The following is a 17,509-nucleotide window of genomic DNA, read 5'->3' on the forward strand; positions in this document are numbered from 1 at the left end:
TAGAGGGAAATAAAATCAGGAAACTGGAGCTTGGTAACAACAGGGCTGATGCTTATATCTAATCTCCTTGCTCTTTGGGCTCCTAAATCAAATTGATTGTATATACTGCATACTAACATTCTAAAGCAACACTTTACCAAATCTTAAGCATATTTCCCTTTGTATTTTTCAGATACAGAACAAAGAGAAAATGTTTTTTTTTTAAAGCTAAAGAAAATGAGGTGTTCCTGAACTAAGGAACAGATGTCTCTGCAAGGTCTACTAATGTTTTATTAGTTAAAATCAGTTACATGAGCAGTAAAACTTCTAGGTCTTTTTCTTATCTTGCTAGGTAATGTGAGTAAAGTCATGTGCTCACAAATTTGCTAACGTAGAAAGTAATAAATTAGCAGGGCAAGACAAAATTGAGTCAAGCTTCAAGCAGAGAAGGCTATTGCTAGAGTCACTGTGCATTTGGTGATTCACTCAAATCATGAGAATTTTTGTTTGTTTTTTGTTAGGCAATGAAGTTAAGTGACTTGCCCAGGGTCACACAGCTAGTAAGTATCAAGTGTCTGAGGCCAGATCCGAACTCAGGTTCTCATAACTCCAGAACCAGTGTTCTATCCATTGTGCCACCTAGCTGCCCCTCAAATCATAGAATTTTGAAACCCTCACATATGCCTAAGACTAGTGTGTGAGGAAAAGAGACACGATTTACATTCAACAGCTAGGGAACAATTAAGTGTTAAATCACATGGTCACTCTAAGGGCAGAGAAGGAATGGAAGTCAGTATGGGCTAGAGTAAGCAAGACCTCAAGGAAGAGAGGGGACATTAACTTGACTTTGAAGGACGAATAGGATTCATACAAATGAAAGGTAGGAGGAAAGAAGGGCAGAAGCGAATACACAGAAGTGGTGGGAATTGACACCGCATTTATGGGAGACAGGATGGACGGTGATCTGACTTGCAAGTAGGGTGTATGTTGGAAAGAAGGGAGAAATGTAGTGTACTAGGTAGGATTTCTGGAGGGATGTGGCGAAGATTATGGAAGGTCTTAAAACCAGATAGGAAAGTTTGCACACAATGCGGTAGGTAACAGTAAGACACTGTGGGTTCTTGAGCAGGAAAGTCACATTTTCAAAGTCCCATTTTAGGAAGATTAGTTGGGCAGAATGAAATGGAGGAGGAGAGACTGAAAGCAAGATCAGCTAATTTTCTCAAGTAATACACCTGGGATGATCAGAGTTTGAACTGGGAGAACGGGGAGGGACTTCAAGAAACTCTTTGAAGAAAGAAATGAAAGGATTTGGTGATGAATTAGAAATGAGGGATGTAGGATAGGGAAGAAGCAAAGAGGAGTCCAAGGTTTTTATCTCAGGAGACTGGAAGAATAATCCAGTAGTGTTACTAATAGAAATGAGGTAGAAAGGGAGACCTGGGTTTTTAATGAGGGGAGAGTGGTGGCAATGAGTTCAGTGTCCTGTGCTTTGCATTTGAGATGGGAGCGGGACAGCTGAGTGGAAGAAGATCTGTGGGCAGTTGGAAAAATGTGGTTGGAATAGAAGCAAGTGTCAAGGCAAGACATATGGATTTGTAAAAGGGAGAACTGAAGCCACAAAAATGGATAAGCTCACTGAGGTTTGTGTGTCTCTTTACAATATTGTCCCACCATATATGTATACATGTGTGCATGTTTGTATATGTGTGTGTGCATAATCTTATTTCATATATAAATATGTATATGTATATGTGTGTGTGTGTATATATATGCATGTATGTATATATATGTATGTATGTATGTATATATGTATGTGTGTGTGTGTGTGTATATATATATATATATATAATATATATATATATATATATATATATATATATATATATTGTCTTCATGAGGCACTGTGACAAAGTGGAAAGACAGCCAGCCTCAGAGTCAGGAAGACCTGAGTTCAAGTCCTGCCTCTGACACACACTGGCTCTGACCCTAGATAAAGTCACTTAACCTCTCAGTGCTCTAGGTAACTCTCTGAGACTAAGTTTCAGAGAAGATGTTGATCTGCATTAGTAAAGGAATTTTTCTTACCCAGGAGCTCCCTGTACAAATGAAATCAAATGTCCAGTCCCTGTTCCACATATTTTCCCTCTCTTCCCCTCCCTTCCTCTCTCTCTCTCTCTCTCTCTCTCTCTCTATGTGTGTGTGTGTGTGTGTGTGTGTGTGTGTGTATGAACAATTTTATCTAAATGTAAGAGAGGCAGCAAAAGGTCACTTCTGCCTTAGAGCTATCAAGACTGGAGTTCAGGGGGCAGCTAGGTGGCGCAGTGGATGGAGCACCGGCCCTGGATTCAGGAGGACCTGAGTTCAAATCCGGCCTCAGACACATAACACTTACTAGCTGTGTAATCCTGGGCAAGTCATTTAACCCTATTGCCTAGCCAAAAAAAAAAAAAAAAGACTGGAGTTCAGTTGCTGCTGTTCTGCTTCTGATGGCAAGTTCCTGGGAAAATTGCTTAATTTTTAAGACTAAGAGTAGGTGCTAATCTATACTGATAAAAGAATTTTCTTACAGGAAATTCCCTTTACTGATAAAATCACAGGTAAGGTATGTGTGTGAACATATAAACAAATATATACATGCTTATGTAAAATATATACATGCACACATAGGCATATGAAACATAACCACATATTATAGAAAGGATAATAGGGTAATAATATGGAGAAAGAATATATGTGTATATACCTAGATCTGCACACACATGCATATACATGTATCTATATCTACCTCTGTTTATATATATCTATCTAATCTATCTAGAGAGAGAAGGAAGAATAGAGAATTCAAAACCAGAGATTTAGTAGGTAGGAAGAAGCAGAGCAAAGCAGATGAAGCATTAATTTGAGAGGCAGGAGGAGAATCAGGAAAGCATAGTGTCATAGAAGCCAAGGAAGAAAGAAAGAAGCCAAAGAAGAAAGAAAAGAAAGAAAGCTATCAGAATGCTTGTTCATTATGAAATGCCATTGAAAGGTCAGGGAAGGTAGGTAGTGAGAAAAGTTCATGGCTTTGGTGAGAAGGGGGTCATTGGTAGACCTTGATGGAACCATTTCAGTGCTATGGTAGTGATGAAAGACAGAGTTAAGAAGAGAGTGGGTGCTTATGCAAGGAATGTAGTGAAAGAAGCCCATATTTTCAAAGCTTTGGCAGGGGAAGAATGGGCAAAGATTTTGCAGTAGCTGAAAGCGGCAGCAGTTAAAAGTAAAGAGATTCAAGCATATTGAAAGGTGAAAGGGAAGGGCACTGTGATGAAGTGAGTGATAATCATGGGGGCAAGGGTCTGAGGGATGGAATCAAGTGATTTACTTTAGGAAATGGGAAAGGATTCTTTCCCTCTGAGACTGAGACTTTCATATATTTATGAAAGGCAAGAAACTAAAAGAGTTTGAACCAAAATATGTTTCTCTTTTTTGTAGAAGGAAATGTTCACCTACCTGCAAGGCCTCATGAATATTGCCATTGTAGTCTATGATTTCTGTTGCTCCTGGATCTCCCTTTTGCCCAGGAGGACCCTATGAATATATTAAGAAGAATTTGCTCATTGAAAAGTATATACCAACAATACTCTTGTACTTTCAGAACTGCTCCCCCCACCACTTCTGAGCCTCCCACCCAATCAGCCCCCAAACCATATCTTTGTGTTTGCCCTTTCAAGACAAACAGGTATGGCCAAATTTTGTTCTCTTCATGAAGTTAGGCAACTTCTAGCTTCCTTGAGGTACATACAGAAGACATGGACTTCCTCAGAGGTGAGATAGAAGAAATTTAACTTTGCAAAGAGTTTCTAATAGTTATTAGAATAAAAATTAAAATGAGATGTCAACATTTGCACTGGATTTATCTCTATTTACCCAAGTCATTCCTTTTTCTTCATATTCATTTTATAGACTGCTTCTAATCTCTTGACTTTAAGAGAACAAAGCATCTCTCAGCAGCAAAGAATTTTTGAGTTGCCCACAAGTATAGGCTCCATTTAAAAACAAGCAATACTATTTAATTAAAGCTGACATATTTAATTTGTCTGTGATGCACAAAGCACAAATAGGGGATAGAAAGGAAAATGTTGTTTATGAAATCTTTTTCATAGTCTCACAGACTTAAAGCTGAAAGGAACCTTAGAAATCTTGGAGTTTAACTTCTTTATTGTACAGATGGAGAGAGTGAGGCCCAGAAAGGTTAAGTATTTTGCCCAGGGCCACACAACTAGTAAGTGCCTGAGGTTGTCTTGCCCAGGTCTTCCTGATTCCAAGTCCAGAGCTCATCTGTTTCACCAGGCTGCTTCTCTTCCGACTTCTTTCTGCTAGTTCTTAGGCTGACAGTCTTTAATCCCCATTAGGCCTCTACCAATTCCCTGATTTCATTTAAGCCCAAGGTTCATGGGTTGATGTCTATTTTTATTACTGAATTAACAGCCTAATGGACATTATAGACAGATGATCATAGGGTAGTTGTTGAGACTGAACAGAGTGAAAAATAGATAGGGAATTTTAAGATCTTCCTGTCTTGGAGCTAGGTTTGTTTATTACCGCTTACATACTTTTTACTCTCTTCCGTTAGGACCGTAAAGGAGAGAATGAACCTGTTGGTTGGGCCAACAGTGGTGACAGCAATAGTTACAGTGGACCCTACCCCTTGTGCGCTCTCTCTCTTTCTTTCTTTCTCTCTTTCTTTGTCTTTCTCTCTCTCTCTGTCCCTCTCTCCATATGTACAAAATATACATTATACATTATATATAATATATGTGTGTGTATATACATATGTATACATATATATACATAAACATAGTGGTAGCATTCCCATATATACATATCCACACATACATATATGTGTATATATGTGTGTATATCTATATATGGATGTGTGTATGTATGTGTATATATATGTGTGTATGTATATATATATATATGGATGCTACCACTATGTTTATGCATAAATATGTATATGTGTGTGTGTGTGTGTGTGTGTGCGTGTGTGCATCACAACATTCCAAGTAGATATTTCAAATTCTACCTTGTATATAGGCTATATACCTTGTATATAGGCTAACAGTAGCAATGCAAGATGGCGGGCACACTTACCCTTGGTCCCAGAGCTCCAGAGTCACCTTTGTCTCCATGATCACCCTATTGCCCAGGGAAAACAAAGCAAAAAATAAATTCCTCATTCTTGGAAAAAAATAGTCAGTAATTGAAACTTATAACATTTTGACTGCAATTGGCACACACAATTTAGTCAGTAATAACAGAACATCTCACTTTGTAAAAGAAACCAACCCACTGGGGATTAGAAATCATTTAAATATATAAATGATAATTTTATATATATATATATATATACACACACACACAGATATAATACATATATGCACATACCCTTTTAAATTTATCTACAATATAGCAATCTTTCTATAAACATTTTTAAAATTCAATGTGCCAGTCAGAAACTTCTCACAGGAATTTTTGCAAAATCCGCCCATATTTTTTCTTCCTTAGAGACTTCATTTGCAACACTGTCATTCATCCACCTGAAACTGAGTGATTCTGGCCTTCAGAATCCTTTGTAATGTCATGATACTTAATAGCAAGGACCACAGTGATCACACTGACTGAGTTTTGGAGAGCTACCACCTCTTGCCTTCTGTTTTCCCCCATCCTGTCACTCAATTGCAGGTTTGTGAGTAAACAACCCTGATGAATGGCAAGTTCCAATGAATATTGAGTAGGTTCTCCACGGACTTTTATTTATTTATTTACAAAAGGCACTGCTTGTGTGGTAGGGGAAACATTTCATCTGGCAAAATACTCACTGAAGGAACAGGCACTCACCCTTACTGAAATTTAAGGCACATGAGAGGCCTTTACAAAACACGTGATGTGCATCATTCCATGATTCCACCGGGGAGAAAAACACCTAGCTTTTTTCTTTGTTTAATGAATTCAATTTTATTTGATAAAAAAAATGGAAATTCAACCTCACCTAAAGAAAACAGCCTAGAAACAAATTTACAAACAAGAAGAAAAAGCAGTAACCACCCTGAAAAAATAGACTGAGATGAAACAAAGTCCAATTGTGTTAAGGTGGCAGAATGAGGAGGCATTAATAGTAATGGCAGCATGTGAGTTAGTGTGAAAATAAGGCTCTTTGTAAAAATTAAATTCTCCAAATTCTACGCATTTTTGCTTGGAGAGAGACAGAGAAAGACACAGAGACAGAGAGAAGAGGGGAGAAGGGTAGTGTTGGTAGAAAGTACTGAAGTGTTGTTACTGACCTTTGACCCTTTGGGACCTCTAGCTCCTGATTCACCTTGTTTCCCCTGATATAAGGAGGGCACGATGGTGGAAAAGAGAAAATGGCAAGCAAAGTTAAGAACAGAGAAATGAATTAGCTGTGATTAAAAATAACGCAGAATGGTGAACAACCTTTTATCTTAGCTGCCCCAATACTAGGGATAGGTATATATCCAGCAGGGTATATAACCATAAACACAAGGAAACCAGGATGGTTCCTGGGTCCCATGTCTTCCCACCAACCTAGCCGTTCCATGATGATTCATCAAAACAAGGGGAGGATTTACATGAATAATTCTCATTAGTCTTAATAGGGTTTGTCTACATAAATTTCCTATTCTTCAAAGAGTAAATTATTTCCTGTGTCAGTAGGATGGGCAATTAAAATAAAGTGTTACCACATTAGCTGCCAGGAAAGTTTAGCAGAATAAAGATCAGTCAAATGAATCTTTTTACTCTAATATTTTCAAGGTGTTATTCACCATCATACAATACAAATAAGCAGAGACTTTATATTTCCCCAGAAAGTTTTAAACACATCCAGGAGGAAGATTTTGCTACGTTATCTCCCTCGTCTTCTTATGCCCATCTCAATGGACTTGGTTAATCAAGATAAGAGAGTAAACAGAGTAAATCAAGTTGGAAAAGTGAAGTTATAGAATCAATCCCATTTGGAAAAGACCCAGTATGCACTCATTTCAGAAACTATTTGGGAGTTTGTAGGTCCCTTCAACACCTGTTGAGCTTTATTTTCGTTTCCTGGTCTGAAGCAGGTGGTACACATTTTCAGACCAATGAATAACATTTCACAGGGCAAAGACAACTGACCTTGGGTCCAGGAGCTCCAGGTTCACCTCGCTCACCTCTCCCAGGAGACCCGGCTTCTCCACGTTCACCCTGTCACAGATCACATCATATACAAGTGACAAAATGCCAATATTCATCATTACAGAATAACAGGTTTGGGGGCATAGAGAGGAAACATAGTAGAGCCCAAAAAATGGGCCAATTTGAAAAAAAAAACCAAAAAAACTCCAATGACTTTGATTCTGATAGTTATCTACTGAAAATGTTTTCTCCAAGTAAACTTATGGCATACAGGAAAGATATGGAATTTATTTATTTTTGGATCCCATCATCTTGTTCTCAACTGCTGGTCAGTAAATGGATTTCCTGCTAAGCTAGGGATAGTAGGTAGTCAGTCCAGGTTACTGATGGGGAAAAAAAAATCCCTACAACCTTAGTGATGAAGGATGTGGTGATATAAACCCAATACAATCCATACACTATTTAAAAATAATAGCCAGCATTTATATAGCACTTCAAAAAGGTTTTTGTATGTGTTAGCTTATTTAAACCTCATAACAACCCCATGAGGTAAATGTTGTATCCATTTTATAGAGGAGGAAACTGAGTCAGACAGGGAAAGCAACTTACCCTGAGTCATATAGATAATAAGTGAGGTACGGGCCTTTCTGAATTCCAGTACTACTTTTTATCCACCTAACTGCCTAAAATGAACAAAATATCTTAGAACAAAAGTTTTTATGGACTTGTGTCAGCAAACCATCAGGTCTAAATTGGAACCTGATGGCTTTAAACTCCACAGACTTGATGATGATGATGATGATGATGATGATGATGATGAAGCATTAGAAAGCCTGCCTAGAAATCAGGAAGACCCCGCCTACAACATATATTGGCTGTGTGACTTTGGACAAGCCACCTAATTGCACAGAGATGCAGGCTACTCTCTAAATTGCAGAATGGATTGTCTGTTTTTATCAGGAGAGGGAGTTTCCTAATGAGTAGTTTCCAAAACACATGAAGTCTTGACTCCCTGCTAGCAACTCCCCCAACAACAACGAAAAAGACCTTAAGAGAGTGGCTTTAAAAGATGCTTGATGCATTTGTACTGTCTGTGATTCTGTCTCTAGTTAGAATAGTCAAGGCCTTTATTCATGTGGCATGTTAAAGATACCTACTGTGTGCTTAGCTAGCACTGTGCTAAATGTCAAAGAGAGAATACCTGAGAAGTTTAAAAATGGGGACCTGCCTCTCTAGGAGTTTACAATCAAGTAGGGAAGACTAGACCTACAGATATGAGGCAGAGAAGCAACAATGCCAGGGAATACTTAATTAAAGGCACACTCTCAGAATAAACAGTATATGCTACGGGGAGGGAGAGAACCAGTGGAGGCTGGGGAACTCAGGGAAGTCAAAGAGATCAAGTTGATCTCTGAATGAAGGGTAAGATTTTTTTTTTTTGGTGAGGCAATTGGGGTTAAGTGACTTGCCCAGGGTCACACCGCTAGTAAGTGTCAAGTCTCTGGTCTGAGACCAGATCTGAACTCAGGTCCTCCTGACTCCAGGGCTGGTGCTCTATCCACTGTGCCACCTAGCTGCCCCACCTACCACAATATCTCTTCCATCATTCTGCCTCTCTCAATTCTCATTGTAACCAATGGAGTTCAGGCCCTTGTAAACTTCCTGTCCATAATACTGCAATCGCTTCCTAACTGTTCTCCTCCAATCTCACCCCACTCTAATCTACTATCCCCCATTATCAGCACTATCTCCCTATCACATTTCTTGATCACATCACTCCCATATTTCATGACCTTTAGTGATTCTCCATTGTCTGCTGGATAAAGGACAAATTCTCAACCTGGCATTCAAAGTCCTCCATATTTGGCTCCAACCTACCTTACCTCATACTACACCCCTTCATCTACCCTGTGTTCCAGCCAAATAAACTGGATTATTCTCCATTCTTGTTTCCGTTTCCATGCACAGAATCAATGCCCCCCCTTGCCCCATCTCTACCTATTGAAAGCTATTTTCTTCCTTTAAGACCCAATTCAGGGGTACCTCTTTTGTGAAGCTTTCATTATCAGCTGGAAATTGTTCCATTCTTAGAATTCTCATAGCACTTTGTACCTTCTCTTTACATTTAACCAAATTCTGGCTTATAACATTGGCATGCATGTTGTAATCCATTGATTATAGGCTTCTTAGAGTCAAGCCAAATGTCTCATCTTTGTATTCCCAGCACCTAGTGCCTTGCAGTACAGATTGAAGGCACTTAATAATGCTTATTGAATTGAATAGGACACTAGAATTTTGAGTGGGAGGGGACTTTAGAGATCACCTAATAAAATCCTCCCTATATGATAAAATCAGTATTTTAGGAAGATCAATCTGGTGATGGTGTACTATAGAGAATGGGAGAATGAGGAATTGGAAGGGCCTAGAATAACAACTGGGACAGCTACGAGGCTTAGTGGATAGAGAGGTGGGCCTAGAATCAGGAAGACCTGAGTTCAAAGTTGGCCTCAGACACTTCCTGGTTTTGTGAACCGGGACAAGTCACTTAACCTCTGTTTGCCTTCATCCACTGGAGAAGGAAAAATGAAAAACTACTCCAGTATTTTTGCCCAAAAAACCATACGGACAGTAACAGCATGTTATGGTCCATAGGGTCACAAAGAGTCAGATATGACTGAATGACTGAACCAGAAAAAGGCAGTAACTTGGCCAGAGCAGGCATTTGATGAATATTTGATGAACTGAACTGTTGAATGGTGGCAGGGAAACCTGTATTCAAATCTTGGCTTTGTTACGTACAAATCTAAGTGACTTTAGGCAAGATATTTGGTCTTCCTGGGCACTAGTAATGAGGACAACAAAATGAGTAGCATGTATGTAGCACTTTAATGTTTATAAAGCACGTTACACATTTATGTCATTATATCCTTGTAATCACTCTGGGCAGTAGTATCATTATCCTCATTATACAAATGAAGAAACTGAGGCAGACAGAAGTTAACTGATTTGCCAGGGTCACATAACTAGGAAGCATCTGAGGTCAGATTTGAACTCAGGCTTTCTGACTCCATATCCATGGTACTATCTCATAACCTCTCCTAAAGTAAGGGGGTTGGACCACATAGCCTCTTCAGGCCTCTTCAGGCTCTAGATTTTTTTCATACTGACAGGTTCAGTTTCTTCCTCTACCATTTGCTACAATATGTTTGGGAAAGTCACTTCTGCCTTCCTGGGCCTCAGTTTCCTCATCTGTAAAATGAAGAGGGTGAACTACATGACCCCTGAGATTCCTCAGAGCTCTGAACCTATGCTCCTTTGATCTGTGACCTGGTCGATAGAAATCGTTGCTTGTCATCCAGAAAAAGGACGATGAGGACCACGAATTCTAGTAGCAGTTGGGGAATGAAAAGGGCGGGAGGTGAAGAGATTACTTGCTAAAATCTGCCCAGGTTAAAATAGGTGCTACGTGTACTTGGACACCTTACTGCATGAAAAGTGCATGAGAACACCCCAAATCTGCATACGCTGGCTGTGTTCCAGCATTCATGTAAAGCAAAGTGAATTGGTTGCCTCTGACAGGCCACACACATCACTTCCACTGATAAGAAGAGAGGTGGTCTGCCCTTCTCCAGAGAGGATGGGGTCCTCCATCTACAGACTGATACATTCAGGGCTTTTCTTCCAGGGATGGTTAATGAACACCCAGACCTGACTATCTAAAACCATCTCTCATTTACTTTCAGTGAATTCAACACATAGAAGAGGATGCAGTTGTTTAAAAATAAAAGAATGCTGTTTGGTCTAACATTACCCTCTTTGATTTATCTAGGACTTGTATCTGTCACAAGTAAAACTAAAATTTCAGATCCTTATCTTTTAAGCTCACGTGGGCTTTTTTGTTTCCTCCTGAGAAGATAAAAAAGAAGCTTCATCCTGACTTGATAAATAGCAAAATAATTTTTCACATGTTAGGCGTGCAGGCTTTTATAAATGCTTTTAGCATACTCTTTGGAGCTGTCTCGTGGGACAAGCCATTGAAGATTTTATATTAGAGAATCTCTCTGCTCTTCAAAGTGTCTCTTTCAGGTACCCAGGTGCTTGTGGAATCTATGAAAGGACTATTTCTAGCCTCTGACTCCAAAGGAGTCGCAATGATGAGGGTGAGTTATATTCTCTGCTGAAGTTAGTGGCTGCCTGACTCTGCTTAAAAATTCCACTCCTACCTGGCCATTAGACTACAGAGCTCTTTAGCAGCTTATATAATGGAGGAAGGGGGGAGGTACATTGTCTCATTTATTTCATTCCCCTGTGAATCATTTTGCCCACCTCCTTCTGCAAAAAAAGCCAAGGAAATGAGAATCTACTTACCTTTGTTCCAGGTAACCCTGGTAACCCTGGTTCTCCCTGCGGACCAATGAAACCTGGCTCTCCCTTTAAAAAGATGAGCAGATCAGAGTATTATTTATTTGCCAGTAAGTAATTAAAACAAAATTGGTTTTCTCCTAATGCAATGCTTCTCACCCACCCTCCTTCTCCATCACCCACTTATTTCCAACTGAGAGCCAGCAACTGACAGACAAAATTAAATAGGGAGGGTCTTCATCAGCATAACTCTTTGAAGCGAATGTTCATAGAATTTAAATGAAAAAAGAGGAAGAAAAGAAATGTGAGAAATCTCTAACTCTCCTTTTCCATTTGTTGTGTGGTGCCCGTTATTTACTTAGCAAAAATCTAATACATCTAATAAAATATACATCTAATAAAAATCTAATAAATCTAAGGGCTGAATGAAAAGGTTTTTTTCTTTTCTTTTAGTACCTTTCTATTATGTTTGAATGTATGCATGTATAGGTAGACATAGACATGCCTACATGCTAATGATTATCTCCAAAGGTTCTATTCCCCATTTCTTTTTTTCCCAATGATTTCATATTTCATTTCCCCCCCGTTGCATGTAAAAACCATTTTTACAGTTTTTAAATTTTGATTTCCAAATTCTTTCCAATCCCCCCCCTCTACTCCCCAATCCCATTGAGAAGGCAAGCAATTTTATGTAGGTTATACATGTGCAGTCATGCAAAATATATTCCACATTAGTCATGTTGTGAAACATGACAAAAAATGAGAAAAATTTAAAAAAAGTATGCTTTGTTCTGCATTCAGACTCTCAGTTCTTTCTCTGGAGATGCCATTCCCTACTTCTGATACCTCTAGCACTGTTTTATTAGAAAAAGAGGGGAATACCCCGATCGCCTCACCAAAAAAAAAAAAAAAGAGGAATAATGCTTTAGAGGGACTTCTCATGGACATTTCTATTTCTTTCTTCTATCTCTGCACCTTTACATATGAACAGGTGAATCAGAGTAGGCCACCTCTGGGGGCATGTTTAACCAAACAGGGTTCTGAACTTCTAGTATTTCAGAAATGCCAATGACAGAGATCCAAATTTCAGGCAAAAATGTTAACCACAAATTTATAATCCTTCGTTGTTAGAGTAATCCCTTATTGATGACTAAAAATGCTCTTGTCCACAAAAACAAATAAGTAAGCTATCCCTCAATACTTTCTGAATCAGTGTCTCTTTAAATGACTAGCTAGCACTAAAAAAAATGCAAGGTTTTTTTTTTCAAAGACTGGCAATTTATAGGTAAGTCAGACCTCTCATATCTTTAAGGAGAAATAAAGTTTCTGGTTGGTTAGCATCCCAGTAAGAATGCAAAGCAAACAGGATGACCAGGAAGGGCATAACAGTGAAAGAGAAGGGATAGGAATACATGATGCACAAACACACATTTCTTATTCTGGTTAGTGGACATGTTACTAGGAAGAGAAAGCATTCCATCCTGGGACACAAAACTTCCGAGCTTATGTTACTGCTGACTAGAAACAGTTTATAGGATCTAAAATTTCAATCCTCATTAATCAGAAAGTGATTAAACAGCAGACTGATAGTGATATCTTCTGAATCATGAGAAAAGAAAGTGCTTGGCTAGCCCAGTATTTCAAACAACATTAGCATTGCTTAATCTTACAGTTTTCCATAAGAATGATTACTAGTTCACCGTCATCAGGACACCCTGAGAAAGAGTCTACATTGTTTTCACCAATCCAAACAAAACAAAAAGCTCACTACCAGCTTCTCATAAATGTTTATTTCAACTCTCAACCTAGTCAAAGGTGGTGGTGGGGGGGAAGAATGTTTAACTTTAGGAAAAATCAATTTGTATTTATCTTTTCCCTCTCAGAGATCTCAAATAGCTTCACAGACAGCATCCTCATAATTTCTTGGTATGATAGATAGGTGGAAAAGATTTGCTATACCCATTTTACAGATAAGGAAATTGAATTTAACAGTAATTTGCCTGAGGATAGTCCTGATAAAACTAGAAATCAGATCTGTCTTCTGATTCCCATCCTAGGGTTTCATCCAAAGACTACAGAGCTGTCCTTGAGTATATCAATCACTCTCTTTAATCTCACAAAGTTCTTGGTAACTACTGGCAGAGCAGAGATGGTTAAGTTGCTCTCTTCCTTTTCTAAGAAGGAGATGAAACAACATTCCTACAAAGCCGGGGACAGGAAGTTGCAAAACTCAGATTGTTTCAGCTTCCTGCTGTTGCCATCTCCATTGTGTTCTCCTAAAGGCTTGGGGATGGGGCTGTGAGCACTCAGTTGGACCCTCCCTGGAGCCCAATGGTATATAAGATGACACTGGACTTCTTTCAGTGACCTGGCACTATATTTTGAAATCAACACAATCCATGACAGCAGCAATCTACTAAGAGTAAGATTATAGGATTAGATTTAGACCTGGAAGAGAGCTCAGAAGCCATATTGTCCACTACCCTCATTTAAGTGAGGAGGAAACTGATACCTATAGGGGGTAAAGAATCTTAGAATCATAGATACAAAGCTCCAATGGACCTCAGAGGCCATTTAGTACAACAGTTTCATTTTACAGATGAAAAAACTGAGGTCCAGAGGCAGGAAGTGGCTTGCCTAAAGTCACATAGGAAGTGAGAGACAGAGGCAAGATTTACATCTAGGTTCTCTTACTGTAAATCTGGTTCTCTTCCCACAGCACCATGCTGTGGGATGCACAAACACACATTTCTTATTCTGGTTAGTGGACATGTTACTAGGAAGAGAAAGCATTCCATCCTGGGACACAAAACTTCCGAGCTTATGTTACTGCTGACTAGAAACAGTTTATAGTGCATACTATGTGCCAGGCGCTTTGATGATATTATCTCATTTGATCCTCCCAACAACCCTGGGAGGTAGGTACTCTACCTTCATTTTTCAGGTGAGGAAACTGAGGCAAACATAATTTGAGAGACTTGCCATGTGCCACACAGTTAGGAAGTATCTGTGGCCAATTTAAACTAAGGTCTCTTGACTCCAGGCCTAGAGCTCTATCCACTGGGATATCTAGCTATCAGTAAGCCATATCTTTCCTTCACCACCATTTCCCACCCCCACCCCCCAAATGCTGAGATCTGTCACAGAGAATGGAAAGAAAATAAAATGCTGAAGTAGATCCTGAAAAAAAAAAACAGAAAAAAAAATCAGATCTACCTTTGTAGTTAGACTGTCAGAGCACAGAACACAGTTCTTATCTCTTTTCTGTCTGCTGGCTCAAGGATGCTTTCAGTATGTCACCATCACAACTAAGCTAAGGTCTATGGGATGATTCAAAGTATCTCTGATGTTTGCTGAAACTCCTGGGAGATAGACCATGATTACTCATGACTGTATAATCACCCTGACAGTCAGGAAAGAAATAGCAGGTGGAGGTAGGAGGGGCATCATATTGCAGCCACATTTGGGGGAGGCAGGAAGAGAAACAGAACGGGTCAGGAAAAACAGAGACAGTGATCCCAAGACGATGTACTTTGGTGGACTCTTCTTGGGAGGAAAGCAAACTCTTCCTGGACTGTTACCTGGGATTTTCAGGTCTATGAATGAAAACGATTACTATGCCTATGGAAGGAATACAAACAAATGATCACTTGGAAAAGGAAATCAATCTGAATTATCAAGTAACTGCTTTACAGTGGAAAGGAGAAATAAACCCAAACTTTCTCCAAAACAATTAAAAATGGGAAGCTTGACTTCTAGGCAGAAATGGGGGAAGAAAGAAGGCTTTAGCAGACAGTTACAGAAATATATGTTATAGAAATAGTGACATCCATGAAGAACATCCCCCAGAGATAAGAATAGTACAAGTCATCATGAATTTGTTCAATCTATAACCTTCTTCTCATAATCCCTTCATGTAAATCAAATTGTTGATTTTTTCCCTCCTCTTCTTTCCTATCTTTACTCTCTTCAGTGCCAGACAACAGTTTTGCTTTGGTTTTGTGTTATTGTGCCCAGCACCCACATAGCAAAGTCAATTGGGATCCCAGCCAGATTAGGTCTGCCAATGATGTGTGAAAAGGAATAAAAATAAACAGTAGGATGAAAACGAACAGACTCATCTCAATCAGTTATGCATGGTAAGCCACCATGATTTAGATGGGGGAGAGAAGACAAATCTTAACTGATCAGCTGGAGATCATAAAGCGATGGGGGCCAAGTTGAATTTTTCTTTAATAAATAACACAGAAAGTTGAATTTAGAACAATGTCATCTATGAACGCGCTTTAACTTGAAGTCACAGAATGACTGGGATTAATTTTTTGACAAAAATGAACTTGAGTGAAACAAATTTTAAGTATTATGTTCGTTGGGTTTTTTGGTTGTTGTCGAGTTGTTTCAGCCGTGTCTGACTCTTTGTGACCTCACTTGGGGTTTTCTTGGCAAAGATACTACAGTGGTTTGTCATTTCTTTCTCCAGCTTATTTTACATATGAGAAAACTGAGGCAAATAGGGTTAAGTGACTTGCCCATGGTCACACAACCATTAAGTGTCTGAGGCCAGATTTGAACTCAGAAAGATTAGTCTTCCTGACTCTAGGCCTAGTGCTTAATCCACTGCACCACCTAGTTGCTCATATTCATTGTTTATGTATGTGTATATATATATATACATATATATATGTATATGTATATATATATATACACACACACACATATACATATACATATATACATATATATATGAGTATAGATTATCATACACTATCATAGAATCATGTTCTTGCTTTCTAAAAAAAAAGTGAATAATGTTCTGATGGACACAAAAACAGTGGTCCTTGAAATATGTTCTCAATATAGGTTAATACCTAGCATCCCTATGTCTTAAACCATAAATTCACCAAAGTAGAAGTGTCAGTGTGCCAATGATTTTCAAGGACAAACACCAAAAGGTGAACCTCAATGACAGGGTCTGCATCTTCAGATGGCCACAGCTTTATTTTTGACTCATTTTCATGTATATTTGGACAGAACCTAAGCAATACAAAAGTATATTTTTAAATAATTTTCTGAGTGTCAAGAAATTGAATGAAAGGACATCTGAACCTGAAATATCAAAGAATGAGAGGTCAGATGCAGTAGGATGTCTTGGGTATGAAAGGGATCAAGTCAAAGAATGGTATTTTATAGATTATTTATATATACATATATATATATATATATACACACATATACATACAATACATTATATATATGCATATATATCCTTCCTAATCAATTTGCTAAAAATATAATGCAATAGAACTAAAATGACTAATTTAGTAAGAGCACCAGATTGGGAATCCTTTGTTCTAGATACAGCTTGGGGTACTAACTAGCTCTGTGACCTTACCTCCCCAAGTCTTGGTTTCTTTCTCTTTAGGTTGAAGGAGTAGATGATTTCTTAAGTCCATTCCAGTGTGAAGGTTCCATATTTCAAGATCCCAAAACAGTGCTTTAATGAGCACCACTATTTTTAAGTGTCCCAAGGCCTAGCACTAGTCTGCCATTTCTGTAATTCTGAGACCGAGTTTCTTCTCTGAGAAGGGATCCATAATGGTCATAGTTTGGCTGCTAGACATAAGGTCACCTTGCATTAATATCCCTAGAAGTCAGTTTTATTACATTTTAGAAAAAAAAAAAGACTACATCTGTGATTTCATGGCTCCAGGTAGGTCTTTGTGCAGGACCTCCTTCTCTATAACTTTTTTTACAGGAGTTACCTGGTATCACTGAGAAGAGAAGTGATCTGCCCAGGGTCACACAGACAGTATGTGTCAGAGGCAGGACTTGAACCCAGGTTGGCCTGGCTCTGAAGTTACCTCTCTATCACCTCTACCAGGCTGTCTTGAGAGTCTACTTCAGACTGGCCCACTACAAGACTGAGTGAACCTGTTTGGCAGATTTTTTTTTAGGGTTTTTTTTTTCTTTTTAGGCAATTGGGGTTAAGCGACTT

General features: G+C 38.8%; 1 protein-coding gene across 1 annotated transcript in view; it reads right to left on the minus strand.

Annotated features, from left to right (window-relative positions):
• The window catches only part of COL25A1 (collagen type XXV alpha 1 chain), a 563,954-nt gene that overhangs the window by 62,615 nt on the left and 483,830 nt on the right, over positions 1–17,509 (minus strand). The window contains exons 19-23 of the mRNA XM_078148267.1: positions 11,521–11,583; positions 7,153–7,221; positions 6,306–6,350; positions 5,116–5,160; positions 3,472–3,549 (exon numbers count right to left, since the gene is read on the minus strand). Coding sequence (XP_078004393.1) covers positions 3,472–3,549; positions 5,116–5,160; positions 6,306–6,350; positions 7,153–7,221; positions 11,521–11,583 — 300 coding nt within the window. The remainder of the gene's footprint in view (positions 1–3,471; positions 3,550–5,115; positions 5,161–6,305; positions 6,351–7,152; positions 7,222–11,520; positions 11,584–17,509) is intronic.

The sequence above is a fragment of the Phascolarctos cinereus genome, unplaced genomic scaffold, assembly GCF_003287225.1.
Source record: "Phascolarctos cinereus isolate Bilbo 61053 unplaced genomic scaffold, phaCin_HiC Scaffold_9;HRSCAF=440, whole genome shotgun sequence".
In the NCBI taxonomy this organism is placed as follows: domain Eukaryota; kingdom Metazoa; phylum Chordata; class Mammalia; order Diprotodontia; family Phascolarctidae; genus Phascolarctos; species Phascolarctos cinereus.